This window comes from Hyaena hyaena, unplaced genomic scaffold, assembly GCF_003009895.1.
Source record: "Hyaena hyaena isolate Hyena2069 unplaced genomic scaffold, ASM300989v1 scaffold_445, whole genome shotgun sequence".
Lineage (NCBI taxonomy): Eukaryota > Metazoa > Chordata > Mammalia > Carnivora > Hyaenidae > Hyaena > Hyaena hyaena.
The window spans coordinates 611,768-630,956 of NW_024081077.1; the positions used below are offsets into that span (position 1 = coordinate 611,768).

The window sequence follows — 19,189 nt, forward strand, 5'->3', positions numbered from 1 at the left end:
AGTAGTTCTCGTGTCACTATAGCATGAGCTGAATGCGGTTTCTGCTGGCCATCTTTGTGTTGGAGGGCCCCTCCTTCCAGAAAGTCATTCTGCCCTCATAGAGGAAACAAAATAGGAAGGTAATGGGCTGGGACGGGAGGCTGGACAGGATGATTTGGTTTGGGAAAGGTAGTGGAGGGATGTCAATATGTGATGTTTAAAATATGTGAAATCTAACAAAAAAGTCAATGATCATCTGTGTTGTAGAGTTTAAGAGTTCTCCCTACTTTCAACTTTTTTTCTTTCTTCAGATGGCTTTCTACATGACCACCAGAGAAAAATTTCCAAAATATAGACTGAACAATTAAAAAAATGTTTCCTTCACCTGTAGGTTCCTTCACCATGTTTTCAACCATGGTGTCTTACATTTTTTATTAAGGTACTCGAATGTAATCCATTCCTTTTAGATCGTTCTCTTCCTCTTAAGGTCAGTCTTTACATATCATTTCCTCTGAAAGCAAAGCAAAGAAAACCCTCACAAAGAAGACAACCTCTCAACTCTCCCCACAAATCTGACTCCAAAAGCATTAGAGGATAATATAGAGCCTAGTGAAGGTTTTCTCTGCATACCAAATGACAAAATTTCCTAAAAACCGTCATTAAGCATCTATTTTTTTAAAAGAGTTTCACCTTGTAAGGCAGCTGTGGTGCCTTTCCAAACTCCTTTGCTGTCACTGGATGAGCTCAAGCTCTCTGCACCGCATCTTTGGATCTCTTTGGGTTTTATCTTCCTTTCTGTATTCAGTGTAGTCCTTTCTCTGCTTCTCTCATTTGCATCCCCATCTATCATCCTACTAGGCAAGACAAAGGATGCTGCTGCAGCTCTACCTGCCTGAAAGAGGGGGAAGCATAATAAACATTTATAATTTAATTTTAATTTGCTTTTATCTATCAAATTAAGGTGAAGTGATGAAGTTTGGGAATGATTTACTCATATATAGATTAGAGTGGATTAAAAGTTAACACTAGATGAATATTTCTCATAGAATTACATTTTGTGTGCCTCCTTGAGGAAGTGGAAAGTTTTGGAGCTGGGAGGAATTGTACAGAATCCTCTCCACAGCCAGTCTCATCCTTGATTGAGCTTGGGGAGAAACTATTATGTTGACCCTGGCAGAAATTGCAGATTATTGTTCTGCTTTTGAATTGTGAATATTGGATGGGACTGAGGAAGTTTCTTTTTTGAAGCAAGACATTTCTTTTTCCTAAAACTTTGAACAAAAGTCCTAGGTCTGACTTCATTGCCCTGAGTTAGGTGCTCATTCTAAATCAACTACCGTGGACAGGGTTTGGTGATGCTCTGATTGGTGCAGATGAAGTCATGTGCAGATGAAGAGTGGGGAAGGGTCATTTTTCAGGGGTAAATAAGAGGGTGTTTTTGTTTTGTTTGTTTTTATTGGTATTTATTTACTTTTTTACCAAGAGAGTAAATTGATGATGGTGACAGAAATAACAGGTGTCTACTACCGTGGCGCACAGGGTCCTGCATGGCCACATGTGGGTTGCTTATTATCTCTACCTACAAATCTTCTCACTATTCTGCAACATAGACAAGCTCCAGCTTTCCTATCCAGGCCCATCCTACAATGGCTGCTGTTCCCGGTTTCAACCATGTCATACCCTTTTATACCTTTCTGCTGTTTCCCCAAGCTCTTCCTATGCCTGGAATGCTTTCCCTTCTCTTTCCTACCTGGGGAACTCTGGATCAAATGCCATCTTTTTTATGACATTTCCCCCTCCACATGATGCTGGCTACTTTTATGTCTGTGATCCATCCACCCTTGGTACCTACCTGTATGACAGCATTTCTTTCATTGTATTGGAATTATTTGTCCCTTCCTCTACTTTGTGGGTATCTTGAGGGCTTCTCCGTGCTGTCCATTCCCAGTGATGGACACAGATCAGGTAGTTACATTTTTATTCCATAAATTTGTGGGACTAGGGAGGTGTGGGATTTTAGGTTTTTTTTTTTTTTTAATGTTTTATTTATTTCTAGGAGAGAGAGAGAGCGTGAGCAGGGGAGGGTCAGAGAGAGAGGGAGTCACAGACTGAAACAGGCTCCAGGCTCTGAGCTGACAGTTAGCACAGAGCCCGACGCGGGGCTCGAACCCACGAACCGCGAGATCATGACCCAAGCGAAAGTCGGACGCTTAACCGACTAAGCCACCCAGGCGCCTTGGGAGGTGTGGGATTTTAGATTAAACCTGCAATCTCTTATAATCTTTTCCACTGAGGTTGTGGTTCTCAACGAGTTTTCTGCTACACTGCTGCCAGGGAAATGCGTGGGAAAGTTTTGGGTTGTCACAGTGACTGGGGGCTGGGTGCCACTGGCATTCCCTGGGCCAGGACCAGGGGTGTTAAATGTTCGGCAAAGCATGGGACCATTTTGCACAAGGAAAGATTGTTCTTTCTAAATGCCAGTAGTTTTTCCATTGAGAACTACTTACTGAGTAGTTCCCTAGACTAACTGGTCCACAGTAAGTAAGTCTGGTTACTTAGTCTACCTATTCTAAAGCATAGAAACCAGGAGGATGATTTGAGAACAACAGAACGGTATTTCTGGCTCCCATCAACCCTTTGCACACACTATGAATAGGAGAGCCTTATGCTCAGTTAGCAGATGGCTTGAATAATGGTTTTTTCCTACCCACTAAATCCATTTCTATCTGTTTGGCCCCCATAGCCTCTGGGTCCCACTCCCTGGGTCTTGGAGTACAAGACTAAATCAGGTAGAAGTGTAGGGTAAAAGTTTCTGCTCTCCCACACATACTTTTCTTGGCGAGGCTTTCTCTAAGTCTGGAGAGGAGGGTATCGGAATTAAGTTCTATGTATTTCTTTCAACAGCATGGTAAGACAGTTTGATCTTAATGTTTCATCTACTGCACAGAAGGCTGAGAGTGACTAATTTCAATGATCTTTTAAAAATCTATTTATAGCATGCCTTCTGGCTAAAGATATCAATGTGGAAGGTGGCACATAGATTTAAATCCAGTTTTCTGTCTTGAGGTGTCAGAAAAGCTAAATGGCTCTATCATGGTCTTTTAGGTCCTATTCTAGGAAGTACATCTTTTTGCTCACTGTTGATACTGATGTGGCTGAGGTATCCAGAACACAAGATGTGTGTAAGGAGAAAACTTGGGAGTGCACTTCTTCAAACAGGATTCTTTGATTCTTTGCCTCAAAGATAACATTTTTGAAAAAGAATTCCTGAAACACAAGTCCAGTAATTGGTTTACTGTCCTGTGTTATATGTAGCAAAAATTCTTTTTTTTTCTTAAAAAAAAAACTGTTTATTTATTTATTTATTTATTTATTTACAGAGAGAGAGAGAGAGGGAGGGAGGGAGGGAGGGAGGGATTGAGAGAGAGAGTTAGAGTTAGTTAGTTAGTTGGGAAGGGACAGAGAGAGAAGGAGACAGAGAATCCCAAGCAGGCTCTGACAGCACAGAACTCGGGGCTCAAACTCATGAACCATGAGATCATGACATGAGCCAAAACCAAGAGTAGTATGCTTATCTGACTGAGCCACCCAGGAGCCCCTGTAGCAAAAAATCTTGTTGAAGGAGTCTGAAACTTGGTATTTATCAGTTATTACTTGAAAATGTTTTTTGAAAGATGTTGCACAGAAAGGATACTTTATAAAACCAAATTCTAATCGACTTAATATATGTTTCTTTTTTTAGATACTCCCAGAAGTATAAAAGCATCCACTGCTACAGCTGAACAGTTTTTTCAGAAGCTGAGAAATAAACATGAATTTACTGTTTTGGTGACTCTGAAACAGACCCACTTAAATTCTGGAGTTATTCTCTCCATTCACCACTTGGATCACAGGTGAGTGTGGCCGTTGGTTTTATGTGTGTGTGTGTGTGTGTTTTGTTATAGATGGTTAAATGAGCACATTCAAAAGAAGTAAACAAAATCAAGATATACTGTATACAAGATTGGCATAGAGCAGCCAGAATAATTTTGCTACATTATGCAAAATTACAAACACAAGTAATTGAGATCAGCCTAGATGCAAAAGAAGCTGGTGCTTTTGATGTTGCTACAAACGCACAGAAATCACTGTCCCTGAGACACACTTATTAATGACTCAATTCCTCATGCAGCATCTTCCTCAGTAGTAAGGCCAAACATCTTCATAATTTGTGAAGAGTTAGCCACAAAAATACTATATTTAAAATTTTTTAAAAATGTTTTCATTTATTTTTGAGAGAGAGAGACAGACAGACAGACAGAGCATGAGTCAGGGAGGGGCAGAGAGAGAGGGAGACACAGAATCTGAAGCAGTCTCCGGGCTCAGAACCCGATGTGGGGCTTGAACTCATGAGATCATGACCTGAACTGAAGTCCTACACTTAACTGACTGATCCACCCAAGCACCCCACAAAAATACTGTATTTAGTTTCTTTAAGAAATTGCCTGGGTTTAGAGTTTAATAAGTCATAATTTTCATCACAGACAGGTAACTTCTTTTTTGATTCACCTCTTAGACTATAGCAGTCACAGTTGCATTCTTGCATGTGTATTGACTCAACATACTATCTAGTATCTCCTAGCCTCTCACATGTGTGGAAGCATGATTAGGAGAGCTGGTGGGAGTCACAGAGAGGAGGGGGTGGGAGGAAGGAGAAACTCATTCGTGACACTTAGCATGTACATAGATTGTTGCTGAATAATACCAAATAGCTCTAAATGATCCCTTCATTCAAAGACTTACCACAGTTCTGACAATGCAGGTTCCTTCATGTTCCCAGTTTGAATACCCACTCTGTGACTTATTAATTGTGGACCTTGAGCAAGTCATGTGGCCTTTCTGTGCTTTAATTTCCTCACCGTGAAATGGGGAGAACAATAGTACCTATTTCATAGGTGGTTGTGAAGGTTAATAAGTGTTTGGAATATATATGAGGTTTTTATGATCTTGTTCAGGTGTGGGCAGAAACCTCTTTTCTCAGTTTCTCTTATCAGGGATGAGGCACAGCCTGGGATTTTGAAAATCTTTATGAAATATTAAAGGGCAAACAGAAGCACATATACGTGGAGAACAAGATATAGCAAGTTGACATAGAGAGTGAGGTTCCTGATCACACTCTACCTGGGTTATTCTCAAGGCATTAAGGCCCCGCCTTATTCCATCTGTAGCCCCAGAGGGTTGGCATAACTTCTGAGGCCCCTCACTTGGGTTTCTTTCCTCCCAGGTCCTGGCCGGTGTTTGACAGGAGGGTGTTAACACTTCCCTGGTAATTGGCTTAGGATCTTCAAGGCACAGCAAGAAAGGGATAGGTTGCATTTCCAAGGGCTCACTAGGGCATTTCCCCTTGGTCTGTTTCTGATCCCAGGGACAGGACTTGTCTTCAGGTGACTGAGATCAGAGCTCCTTGCTTACGGTACTGTGACTTTTCCCATCTCACTTGGGCTTTAGGCAACATGATTCACACACAAGAAATGAATGTTGTTCCTACAGAGCAGCCTGTTTTATTGCTGATGGTTTCTGCTTGCTAAAAAAAAAAAAATGTCCCCTGTATTTTGGGCACTAGATTTTTCTGCCCTGTAGCTTTTCCCTGCCGCCCCATTAGTAGAGACATGTAACTCGTCCAGCCTTCTTCCAGATGGCTTATCCTTACATCCGTGATGGCCACTGCAGCCTCCCATCTTACCCTTCTTCTCTCAGGGCTAACCAGCACTGGGTACTCCATCTGCTCCTCTTTAGACTTAATTGACAGCAATTCATGAGGTCTACTGCACTTATCTATATGCATCCCAGATGGGCACTGTTTCTGTTAGTCCCTGGAGTTGAATATAATGAATAACTCTACAAATGTTGGACCAGCCACAGACTTCTTGTAATCTATATACTTTCAACCTAATACTAAGATAGTATGAAAAAATTTTATTTTAGCATCTTACACAGTAAGTATATGGAGCACCGAAATACCCGACCATCATCGGGTAGATTCTTGGTGAAGGACCTGAGGAAGGATGACTTGCTGCCAGGTAGATTTTTTTTTCATATTTTTCCTGTGAAGTAGATTTGTGAAAACATGTAGGAATTTATATTGAGTAATTTCAATGAAATTAATACAGCGATATATTTTCATTGTAGAAAATTTGGAAAGCAGACAAGTGTAAAGAAATAGAAAAACTCATACAAATCATTTTACCAAAAGGAGACCAGTGTTGAAAATCTGTCATATTTTAATCCAGTTCTTTTGTCTGTGTGTGTAGATATGCCATATTTTATTTGATCTGCCCCTCACTTTGGATATTCAACTCATTTCCTTTTTTAGCTTTAATAAATAACACCATGATGAATATATTTATACATAAATTTTTGTGCTCAGCTCTGATGCTTTCCAGTTATACTTGTTGAACTTAATATTAATTCTATAATTTCTTGTTTTACTTATTCATACTTCCTTCATATCATCTACAAATTTGATAACCTTTACCTAAACAAGTATCATATTTGAGATATAGTGTATCTTTCAAGGATATAAAAGATCATTTAGATTTGTAAGCCTCTTTTTATTTGTTTAGTAAGCCAGCAGTTATTGAAATCTTATGTGTGCCAGGTGCTGTGCACTAGCTCATTTTATCATCAGACCTGGAGAGTGGTTAAGCGTTCAGGTCTAGAGATGGACTACATGCATCCGAGTCATAGCAATACCACTTATTGGCCTTGTGACCTTGTGCAAATTACTTAACTCTTCTGTACCTCAGGTTCTTCGTCTGTAAACCCATAGAACACTAGAGGAAAAAATTCCAGAAAGTGCCATAATCCTACAAAGTCACTATTCTCACTTGCATTTTACAGATAAAAACAAACCCAGGGGTTAAGTGGGTTAAGAGCCTGACTTGGTTTCAGCTCAGGTCCTGATCCCACGGTTCCTGGGACCCGAGTTGGGCTGTGCACTGACATCGTGGAGGCTGCTTGGGATTCTCTCTCTTCTCTTCTCTTTTCCCCTCCCCCACTCATGCCCACACACAGGATTTCTCTCTTTCAAAATAAGTAAATAAACTTTTATTGAGAAAAAGAAAAAAAGGGAAAAACAAACCCAAAGAGCTTAAGTTGTTGAAGGCTCCCAGGAGTAAGCGAAGGTAGAGTTGAAACTCAGGTAATATGATTCCAGGGACAGCCAGCTGGACCTCGGTGTCCTGCCAGCTCTCAGGGTCTAATGTTAGATCTCGTTCTCTTCTGCGCACCTTTTCCCCCAGAGCATCACTTAGCTAGTTAGTGACAGAATCAGGATCCAAACCCACTTAATCTGATTCTTGAATGTGGTGTTTTTACCAGTATGCTGTGATATCTCCTAACCTTCTAGCACCCTGACGGCTCTTGTGTTATGGTGTGTGTTTTGCTTTTGCTGGTAATGTAGCTGAAGTTATCTTTCTTCTCTTAGTCTTAATCTGACTCCTGTTTTTAGTTTCATCATTTCGTGAATACTTCTGTACTTATTCTTTGCTTTGTTTCATAAGAAGTTTAGCATGGTTTGTAGGCATATCTGTAGGACAACAAATAAAAATAAAATGAAATATGAAAATCAGGACAAAGAAAAAATAGAAATTCAGTTGGATGATTAAGATAATGCAATTATTCTCAGTTCTGAGACCAGAGACATATTTCTCCTGTACCCTTTTATTGCAAGATATAGAGAGTGTCTTTAGAGAAATGAATCCAGAGGACTTCACATCAGCTGGTGGCATCATGCCGTAAAGCACTGAGGGAAGGCAAAGCTACAGAGATTCCAGGAACTTGTATCAATGTGTGAAGGTATTTGAAACAGTTCTGTAACCTCAGAGACCCTTGGTTGTATGCACAGAAGTTCTGTATAGCCACATTTTCCTGCTCAGACTTCTAGTAGTGCCTCCGACATGAAATTCTAATAAAAGGCCATGTCCTGAAGGCAATAAGCCGTAAAAATTGCTTTTCTCATGAGAATAATACTGAATTCAAGTTAGACTTCTCGTAGAAATACTTGAATTGTAGCCATTCTTTGTTGAGACTTCAGGGAGAGTTAAGTGTTCAGCAGCAATAGCAATTAAGTTGGAGGAAATAAGACATTTTATGTAAAAATTAGGGAGCCTGACAAAGACACACCTTAATGGAAGATGCTCATTCCCTCCTGAAGTAGGCAGTTTTCAAGAGCAGGGCCAAGCTCTTCCTCAGGAAGTAGTGTGGGTTCTATGCTCACACATTGAAGAATGGACCGTTAAGGTTGAAGTTTTAATTATACTACAAATTTCAAATATTATGGTATTTATAGTAAATTTTACAAATTAGGAAAATTACAAAGAAGGAAGTCAAAATCATCTATAATTTTACCACCTGGGAATAGTTTCTATTAATATTTTCAGTTATAAATGTCTACTTAAGGGCATAGATATAATATTAGAAAACTGAATCATACTGTACATATTTTACAACTTTTTGAAATTTAGCAAAATATCTTGAAGGTTTTCCCATGCCAACAAATATTCATTTGTAGTCTATTTTTTAATGTCCAAGGATTATTCCATCATTGGATACAAATTAAATTAGAGGTAATCATATTCTTACATATGCCATGAAAAAATCCAAGCGAAGTGTCCAAAAAATTATCTAAGTGTATTCAATGTAAGTACCTGAGGTATCCACTTAGAAGAACTAGTTTGTACAATGTGTCTGGATAAACTGAATGAATTTATGTGCTTCATAAGTTGATTAGCTATAAACCAGATAAATGTTGAAAAATACCTGTCACAATGAATAGTTGATCCATTCATTGGCAGTGATTAGGAGCAGGTCTCGCTCCCCATAAGGTCCTTCCTAGTTCGCGGAAGAGCTCTTCTGCACCCAGAAGGAAGCTCATTCCCTAGTTGGGGTTGTTTGGGGGAGGTCACTGTGCTTCATCTAAGCACATGTCCTTGCCTGCCAGATGGGAAGTTCAAGAGCAAGAACTTGAGTTATGTCTCAGAATTAGGCTTTGTGAGTCAGCAGACAGGGTACCTACTACAGACCAGTTAATGAATAAACATTAATATAATTGCCAGCTATGATATGAAACAACTTCTCCCCTTACGTTAGTCCCTGACTCCAATCTTATCACTGTTTGGGCTAATCGAAGTGATATTCTGGCTCCCTGCTCTATAGCCTGCTCTGAAGCCAAATTAAGTAGGAGGAAGTCCCTAAGAAAAAGAAACTGTGGGAATGGCAGCTCCAGCACTGGCTGAGATGAAGGAAAGTGGAGTGTCAATGCTGGGCATGGTGACTAGTTTGCTCATCACCTGTGTGTCACCCTTCTCCTTTCCCTCTTCTTGTCCAAGTCTTGCTCACTCTTCAGAACTCTGCTCTCATTTCCACAAAGCGTTTGCTGACCTTTCCAGTTTACATTAATTTCTTTCTGCATTTGCCTCCAAAGCAATTTTTAAATTTGTGTCACTCTTTTTTTGGGTTTCTTCTGTATAACATTTTATATCATTATGGGTTTCATATATATGCGTCTGTATTAATTGCACATCAGACATTAAAAATGACATTTGCTGCCTTTTGATCAAAATTGTAACAAATGTTTATTGAGGATTTTTAAAATTTAAGTTGTAATTGTTTTTTTGAATTGGTAATGTACCCCATCGTTCAAAATTTAAAAGGCACAGCAGGGTATAGAGAAGAGAAAGTCTACGTCTGTCCATATCTCCAGTCACCTACTTTCTACCCCTAGGGGCAACTAAAGACATTTTGAAAATTAGAAAAATGTAAAGAATAAAATGCAGCTCTGCCAGTCAGTGGTGTGCTGGAGTGGATTCAGGCTGGCTTACAGGAGTTGAAAATTTGTGAGCAAGTAGACATTAATTACTATGATAGCTTGAAGGAAGCAACGATGTGTTTATGGCAAGGAAATCAGCAAATGCTACAAAAGAGGGCCTCCTTCTTTTGGATGTATTTTTAAAAATGAATATTATTTTTTTCACCAAGTCTTAACTTTTTTCATATTTCTCTTTTATCTTTCTTATACAAGTAGATAAATGAACCAATATTTTAGAATTATTTCTCTAGAGAACAGAAAGCCAATTGTTAAACATTTACGAGCATCATTATGTGATAGTCCTGGCATCTAGAGATAACCACTGTGACACTTTGGGGTGCAACTTTCTGATCCTCTTCCCAGGTATACTTGTGTGCTTGTATAAAATTGTGCGTAGTTGATAGTATTTCCTGATTACGTCTTCCTCCCTCCCTCCCTCCCACCCTGCTTCCTCCCTCCCTCCCTGCTTCCTCCCTCCCTCCCTCCCTCCCTCCCACCCTTCCTTCCTTCCTTCCTCCCTTCCTCCCTTCCTCCCTTCCTCCCTTCCTTCCTGTTAAAGGATTGTGCATTATACTTGCAAACCCTATTTCATGTACCATGCTGTCACAGAGTTACATGCTAAATAAATATTTGATGGATTAGGGCATGAGTGAAAGATCAAGAGAAAGATCATCAGGAGTGCAGCAGGCAGGAATCATCAATAACATCACAAAGTTTTAATCAGTCTAGGGCAAAGGATCTGGGGAATGTTGAAATTGCTATATTGATGCAGGGTGCCTAATGTATTCTGAAATGTCATTAGCTCTAGTGTGCGAATTTCACTAACTGGCAGTCACTGCCTCGAAACAGCTATAAGTCAAGTTCTTAGAGAATAGTGACACCTGTAATGAGCTATATAGCAACATCTCAGCCACTGTGTTAAGGCTGGAAACCTAATCACACAACTTTGTTGGTTTGGACACCTGAGACTAATAGACACATTCTAGATTCTGGGCCATCTGAAGTGAGCAAACAGGAAGACAGAGTAGGAAAGACAGACATCGCAACATCTTAGAACTGGGAGAGGGCTGACGTCAAACCTTGGTACTTAAACACAGCTTCAAACAAAGTGACATAATTACAAAACGGTAGGGACCCTCATTGGCAGTGTCCTGGTGTGCTGTGAGTAAAGTCTTACTTGGCCTCTTAACTGAGATTTCAATGGGGTTTTGAATAGTGTTTTTCAAGTAAAAGCTTATATTAAAAATTAGGCCACAAACTTTTGGTGAGCACAGTGTAAAAAGTTGGTAGGCTCTTCAGCCATTTCTGGGTATATTTGGCTAATATCAGCATTACCTAAAAACAACAGGCGGGAATATATGACACTTTATATTTGAAAGAATTAAGATATTCAGGCAGATCAAAGAATTCTCTCTTCATTATGGTTTTCTGGCTATTCCATTTTCAAAGGAAAAAAAAGAATAGAGAAATAATTCCAAAATAATTAATTCTCTCAGCTCTTTATACAGGCGATTTAGAAGAGAGACATGAAAACAGTAAAGGCTCATTGAAAGGCAAAGTGATTTTAAAAATTAAAATAAATAAGAAAATTTCCCCAAGTTGTGAAAAGACTCTCTACTGTCTTCTTCATGTTTTACAAAACTGTATTTTTTTCAGGATAAATAAAATTCTTTTGTTATCCCTTGTTATAGATTTGGTACATTTGCCTACATTATGTTCTGTAATTTATAATATGTCTTTATTTAAGATACTCTTGGGCTCTAGATATATAAATTGGGCTTTTATAACATGGGGTCATTATTAGGAATTTTCTTAATATCCAAAGAGTATTTTGTGGTTCTAACTTTGAATGCTTTGCAAATAGCATACATAAGAAGAATCTGTGGCAATAGCTTTGCAAATAAGTACAAAATTGTCTTGTAGTTTTCCATCATCTTTTATATTAATGAACTTGAGGTGAAATAAATGAGATTTTTTTCTACTTTCTTAGTATTAATTATTATACATTCTGGATGAGTAAGACTGTGTTTATGAGGCTGATAAAATGTATCTCCATATTTGTGAGTGCTTGTCATGTATTAAGCCATTTCTCTTTCTTGACATTACTAAGTAAAAATTAAACTTGCTGGCAATATTTGCTTGGCTTAATGGCTCTGAACTAAAAGATGACTGTTTATCATGGATAAAATTAACAGACCGGCATAATAGCTACTACACTCTACTTTTTCATTGCATACTACTTACTAAATATTGTTAAAGAGAACAGGATTTGTAACTTAAAATTTCAAACCTCGAGTTCTTTATAATTAAAAGGACAACTTCATATTTGATTCTCTTAAAGTATGTTTCTATATCATTATTTATCTCTAATAAAATTATACCTTTCTTGTGTATTTTAATACCCCCTTATTATTAGGAAAGTTGCAGTGTATATTCTAATGTGGTTAGGCATGTATATGTCATTACTAAGTAGGCATGGTGAGCTGCTCATCAAAGAAACTGAATTAAAGTTAAGACAGCAAGGAAGGGGATTTCTCATATTTCTTGTATGTACCAAATTTGTACATAGGTGAAGTGATGGAAAGAAGTGCACATTTTAATATATAGAGGTATTTCCTGGAACACAGTTCTCCCTTTCATGCTGAAGTGGGGCCCCATTTTCCCTCCCGGTAGCATGCCACTCTTTCTGCAGGGCCAAGGAGTGAATCGATTGGCTGCCGCTGCTGCCAACACCACCATGGACTAACCAATCTCTATCCATTCCCATCACACATTTCCGGTACTTACATTCTTAGGCAGAGATGCAGAGGATCAGGGGTATTTGTAGCCCTCCATCCTATTTGTGTCCAGTTATCAGGCCCCAAATATCATAGACCAATATAAGAGGACTCTTCTGCTTCATCGATCTCATAGCCTCTTTGCATCTACCCTTCAGTCCAGATGGTGGACTACTGGTGACTTACTTGGCTGTTGTGTAGGCGACTGTTATTGAGGATCAAGCCTCCTGCGTTTTAGGAAATTGACCTAGTGTTCTGGCTTGAATATTTGCATGCTTCTGATTTCTATGTTGCCATGTTATTTCTTTTTCCATGGTAGTAAAGGTTAATTGTTCATTAGAAATAATTGGCCCATGTAGCTACTAATGATCAGTTTGTTACTTTTTTTTTTTCTGTTTTTCTTTCTGGCATTAAAAAAATACTTCTAATGATCAAAGGATTTTTCTAAATAATTTCCTCACTCAAGAATGGACAGTGAAAATTATTTTAGTTCCTTTTTTTCTTTGATCAACACTTGTGTTTTTATTATTTCCCTTCATGTTATTTTTGAAGATACTGACATGTCAAGATGTTAGGACATAGTAGCTTTTCCTGATTGCCTTTAAGTCAGGTATGCTTCTTTTTTTTTAAATATAGTTTTTCATAGTTTCATTTTTGTCTAAGGCTTGAACACATCTAAAATTTATTTTAGTATGAGCAAAACATGAAGCTCTAAAAATTAAAAAAATTTTAATATTTAGAGCTTCATTTTTTTTAAATTTCTGAGAGAGAGAGACAGGGTGAGCAGGGGAGGGTCAGAGAGAGAGGGAGATACAGAATCTGAAACAGACTCCAGGCTCTGAGCTGGCTCTCAGCACAGAGCCCGATGCAGGGCTCAAACTCATGAAACATGAGATCATGACCTGAGCCGAAGTCAGACGCTTAAACAGACTGAGCCACCCAGGCGCCCCGTTTAGAGCTTCATTTTAGTGTTTCTTTTTTTGAGGGAGAGAGAGAGGGAGAAAGGGAGGGAGGCAGGGGTGGAGGGAGGGAGGGAGGTGGGGGGAGAGACAGAGAGAGAGAGAGAGAGAGAGAACAAGTGGAGTAGGCGCAGAGAGAAAGAAGGAGACAGAATCCAAAGCAGGCTCCAGGCTCTGAGCTATCAGCACAGAGCCTGACACAGGGCTCAAACTTGTGAACCACAGGATCATGACCTGAGCCGAAATCAAACACTTAACAGACTGACCTACCCAGGCGCCCCCTAAACATTTTTTTAAACAGATAGCTAATCATTCCAACATCATTTAACTCTTTTCTCTCTCCTGATTTGCAACTCTTTCTTATCATAAATGCAATCTCATATTCATGCTAAATATCATTTCTGGGTTCTCTTTTCTGTTTCATTAGTCTCTTTGCTATCTTTCTACCAGTTATCCACTCACATACATCACTTTTTGATTTAAGTGAGCTCCATGTAATAAAGATATTAACTCCATATCATCAGTATTTTTCATTTGCATTGAAGTCTTAATGGTGATTTTTGATGTACTAAATTTTCTTAACTGATATGCTGTCAAACCAATAATTTATGTCTCTAAGGGGTGGGATTATGTTAATGATACAGTGAAGAAAGACTATGTTGTTTTCTCTTCCCAGGAAGAAAAGAGAAAGCCAATTAGAAAATTCAAAAAAAAAAAAAAATTTCAGCTAACTGTTAGCTATGGACTTGCCTTATAACCTTTATTATGTTGAGATATCTTCCTGCTATGCATAATTTATAAAGAGGTTTTATCATTAATAGATATAGAATTTTGTCAAATGCTTTTTCTATTGAGATTAGCATGTTTTTTTATGCATGTTTTTTTTTCATTCTGTTAATGTGATGTATCACATTGATTTCCATATGTTGCATCCCACAGATAAATCCCACTGTATTGTGGAATATGATTCTTTTAATGTGCTGCTGAATTGGTTTGCTAAGAATCTTTGCATCTATATTCATCAGCAATATTGGCCTGTAGTTTCTCTTCTGGTAGTGTCTGGTATTGGGATAATGCTTGCCTTGTAAAATGAGTTTGAGAGTGTACCCTCATCTTTGAATTTCTGGAATGTTTTGAGAAGAATTGGTGTTAATTCTTTTAAATGTTTGCTGAAAATCACCAGTGAATTCACCATTGAAAGATTTTTGATTATTGGTTCAATTTTGTTACTAATAATTGGTTTATGCAGATTTTCTAGTTTTTCCTAATTCACTCTTGGTAGATTGTATGTTTCCAAGAATTTTTCCATTTCTTCTAGGTTCTCCAGTTCATTGGTATGTAGTTGTTCACAGTAGCCTTTTCTGATTCTTTGAATTTCTATATTGTCTGTTGTAATGTCTCCACATATATATGAATATATATATATATTTGGGTCCTTTCTGTTTTTTCTTTGGTTAGTCTAAATAAGGGTTTAAAAAATTTTTTTTGTTTATCTTTTCAAAGAACCAACTCTTAGTTTGATTATTTTTCTCTATTTTTCTGTTCTCTATTTTATTTATTTTTGATCTATTATTTTCTCTCTTAACATGGGCTCATGTTTTTTTTCTAGTTCCTTAAAGTATAGAGTTAGTTTGTTTTTTGTGGGGGAGGTAGGGGTGGGGGGTGATCTTTCTTGTTTCTTAATGTAGGCATTTACTGGTATGAATTTACTTCCCGCTTAGAACTACTTTTGCTGCATCTCACAAGTTCTGGTATGTTGTGTTTTGTCTCAAAAACTATTTTATTTTCCCATTAATTTCTTCTTTATTGGTTCTTCAGAAGAGTGTTAATTTCCATGTGTTCATGAATTTTCCAGTTTTCCTCTTTTTATTGATTTCTACTTTATGTCATTGTGGTCAGAGAAGATACTTGGGATGATTTCAGTTTTCTTGAATTTGCTAAGATTGCTTTATGGCCTATCAAATGGTATATCTTGGAAAATGTTTCATGTGTTTTTTGAAAAGACTGTGTATTCTTCTATTGTTGGATAGAGTATCCTGTAATTGTTTAAGTCCATTTGGTCTATAGTATTCAAATCTACTTGTTGATTCCCTGTCTGGATGATGTATCCATTGTTTAGAGTAGAATATTAAAGTCCCCAGCTATTCTATTACTCTTTATTTCTCCTTTTAGCTTTGTTAGATTTTATTGTATATATTTAGGTGCTCCAATGTTGAGTGCATAAATGTTTATAATTATTACATCTTCTTGATGTATTAACACCTTTGTCATTATATAATGATTTTCTCGGTCTATTTTTACTTTTTTTAGTTTAAAGTCTATTTTATCTGATATAACTATAGCCACCCTTGATTTTGTTCATCACTGTTTGCTTGAAATGCCTTTTTCCATCTCTTCACTTTCAAACTATGTGTTTTTAAGGCTAAAGTCTTTTGTAGACAGCATATTGTCAGATCTTGTTTTTTGTTTTTTTTAATCCATCTAGCCATTTTACATCTGTTAATTGGTGAATTCACTTTGTTTGTGTTTACAGTAATTTTTGATAGGTAAAAACTTACTATTACCATTTTGTTCGTTGTTTAATGATTATTTTGTGGATTCATTGTTCCTTCTTATCCTGCTGTCTTTTTTCGGTGTGTTTTGATGTCTTTTGGTATCAGAATGCTTTAACTTCTTTTTGTGTTCTTTTGTGTAATTACTACAGATTTTCCTTTGTCACCATGAAGCTGACACAAAATAAATTTATAATACCCTATTTTAAACTGAAAACTTCAATAGGATTCATAAACTTTACACTCTTCCTCCTCCCCCTCACATTTTAGATTGTTGCTGCTATGGTTTACATGTTTTTATATTGTATAGCTAATTGCAGATTATTGCAGTTATGGTTATTTTTACTATGTTCATTTTTTAAGCCTTAAAACTAAAGTTGTAAGTGAACTATGCCACTAATACCATACTGCAGAATCTATGACTATCTATTTACCATTACTGGTGAGATTGGCACTACCTTTTTAATGTTTTTATGATGTTTATTATTATTCTCTTACTCCCACTTCTTATTTCTCACCAGATTTGGATGGTTTTCAGCCATTATTACTTTAAAAATACTTTCTAAGGTGCCTGAGTAGCTCAGTCAGTTGAGCATCCAACTCTTGATTTCAGCTCAGATCATGATCCCAGGGTCATGGGATCAAGCCCTGCATTGGGCTTTGTGCTGAGCATAGAGCCCAGTTAAGTTTCTCTCTCTCTCCATCTGACCCTCTCCCCCACTTACATTCTCTCTCTCTAAAAAAAATTAACACTAAAATTGAAAAATAAAAATAAGTAAAAATACTTCATGTTCCTGTCCCTTTCTCTTCTTTTGGAATTCCCATAATCTGTTTATTGTTTCTTTTTTATTGTGTCCTATAATTTCCATAGGTTTCCTTTTTTTAATGTTTCACAACTTTAATAGAATATTCTAATTATTCTGTATAAAATTGAAAACACTGTATTCCATGGGTTTTCTTTACTCTTTTTCATTCTTTTTTTGTTTTTTTGTTTTGTTTGTTTTTTTGTTGCTCTTGCCTGGGTAATTTCTAGTATCCTATCTTCCAGCTGATTCTTCCTTTGCATAGTTGAGTCTGCTTTGAACTCTTAATTGTATTTTTCAGTTCAGTTATTGTATTTTTCAACTCTAGTTTTTTTTTTTTGTTTGTTTGTTTGTTTTTGTTGTTTATGATGGTTTATCCTTGCCAAACTTGTATTTTGTTCTTGTATTATTTTTCTAATTTCATTTAGTTGTCTGCATTTTCTTATACTTCCCCAAATTCCTTTAAAATAAGTATTTTGAATTCTTTGACAGTTCATAGATCTCAATTTCTTCACAGTCTGTTATTGGAACCTTATTAGTTTCTTTTGGTGGTATATTTACCTGAATTTTTGTGATGTTTGATTCCTTTGTTAGCATCTGTGCATATGAGTAACCAAGTCCCTCTTCCAGACTTCACAGGTTTGCTTTGGCAGAGATAATTCTTTACCAATCCACTCAGTTTTTGTTCCTGGATGTGTCTGTTTGTAATGTCTTTGGGTAATGTCTGCTGCTAATATCTTTGGGGTCTGCTTATAGCCCATTTTGGGACAAGGCAGAGTTCTAAGGATGGGATTGGGGGATGAACCTCTGACTAGAGAACAGTTGGATAGGACTATTGGCTTTGTACCATACCAAAGTGAGGCTGTAGGATCAGCTCTGGTTGCATGAATTCTCTTGTCAGGCTTTCCAGGTGGTTGGGACTGGCTACTATATTCAGTTATAGATGGGGCTATGAATTAACTTCTCTACCCTGGCAGGACAGCAATGTGGGGCCCAAGGCCTGAATAGCTCATTGTTTGGGGACCCAAATGAAACCAGAGTGTGCACTGAATTCCCTTGTAAAGTGAGGCCATTAGTTTTGCTCTGCAGATGTGGGAAGCCATGGGCGCACTCTTTCCAAGTACATATACTTTCCAAGTACAATACATAGAGCTATTGGATGGGCTATGCAGTTTCTCATGTACTCTGGTGAGGTTCCCTCGTTGGACAAACCAAAAGCTTTTTTCAGTGATGAGCAGGGCTATGAATTAGATTCCCTGCCTGGGTCAGTGGAAGAAGTAACTCTAAAGCTGGTAAAGCTCTGTGTTATTTTATCTGAGGCTGACCTGCACTCCCAAGTTCCTGAACAGTGGCACTGGCTTTGCTCGGCAAGCTTTTGTCTCTGCCTGCCCTCCTCTCAGCTTGGGTGCTGCTAGGCTTCAGAGTTTCCAGGAGTTGTTGCCAATCTTTCTGGTCAGTTGGGGTTCAAAGACTCCACAGCAGATGGGGCTGTGATTCAGCTTTTTGGGGGGATGGAAGGGGAAGAGGCCATTCCAAGCTACTCTCAATTTCCCAAACAGCCTCTCTGATTGGGAGAGGTTGGGAGCTATTCTTAGTCTTGGCTGTGAATTAATCCCCCTGCCTGAGCATAGCATGGGAATGCTTCCTGCTCATGATAGCATTGCCTGCCCACTTCTTGGCTCAGTGCCACTGGGCTTCACTGCTTCTAGGAGTTGTAGTCATCCCTTCTGGTTAGATGGGTCTGGAAGACATTCTCCACAAGTGAGAGTGGGGCTATAATTCAGATCCTTGGCTGGGATGGGCAAAGTCGACTCTATGGTTGGCAAAATTCCTCATTTTGAGGACCTGAATCAGGGAAATCTATACCCCACCCGGTTTCCTGGTCAGAATGAACCCTCAACTAGGTTCTGCAAATGAATGAAGCTGGTGGTCAGGATTACTACTCGGGCCATGCAGGTATGAATTCAGTCTGCTAAGACCTGTTCATTGGTTGCTTCAAGCCCCTCCCTCGTCTCCATCAGAGTGAGACTTCTGGTGGAGCCCCATAGATTCCCCTGCAGTCTCTGGGGTGTGGGCTCAGAGTAGGAGCTCCCACAAAGTGATTCGAATGGTGGGAGGATGTTGGTAGCAGCCCGAGTTCTCTTTTCCCGCTGGAGAAACTGGCAGCTCGTGGGAGACCTGCATGTTGGTGTGCTGGTCTGAGAGAAGGGCAATACAGTCAGTGTGTACCTGCTTCTCTCACCCTTTAATACAGTCTGTCTTAGTTTCTCAG

General features: G+C 38.3%; 1 protein-coding gene across 1 annotated transcript in view; it reads left to right on the forward strand.

Annotated features, from left to right (window-relative positions):
• Positions 1–19,189, forward strand: part of NELL2 (neural EGFL like 2) — a 340,664-nt gene that overhangs the window by 56,422 nt on the left and 265,053 nt on the right. The window contains exon 3 of the mRNA XM_039253298.1: positions 3,722–3,872. Coding sequence (XP_039109229.1) covers positions 3,722–3,872 — 151 coding nt within the window. The remainder of the gene's footprint in view (positions 1–3,721; positions 3,873–19,189) is intronic.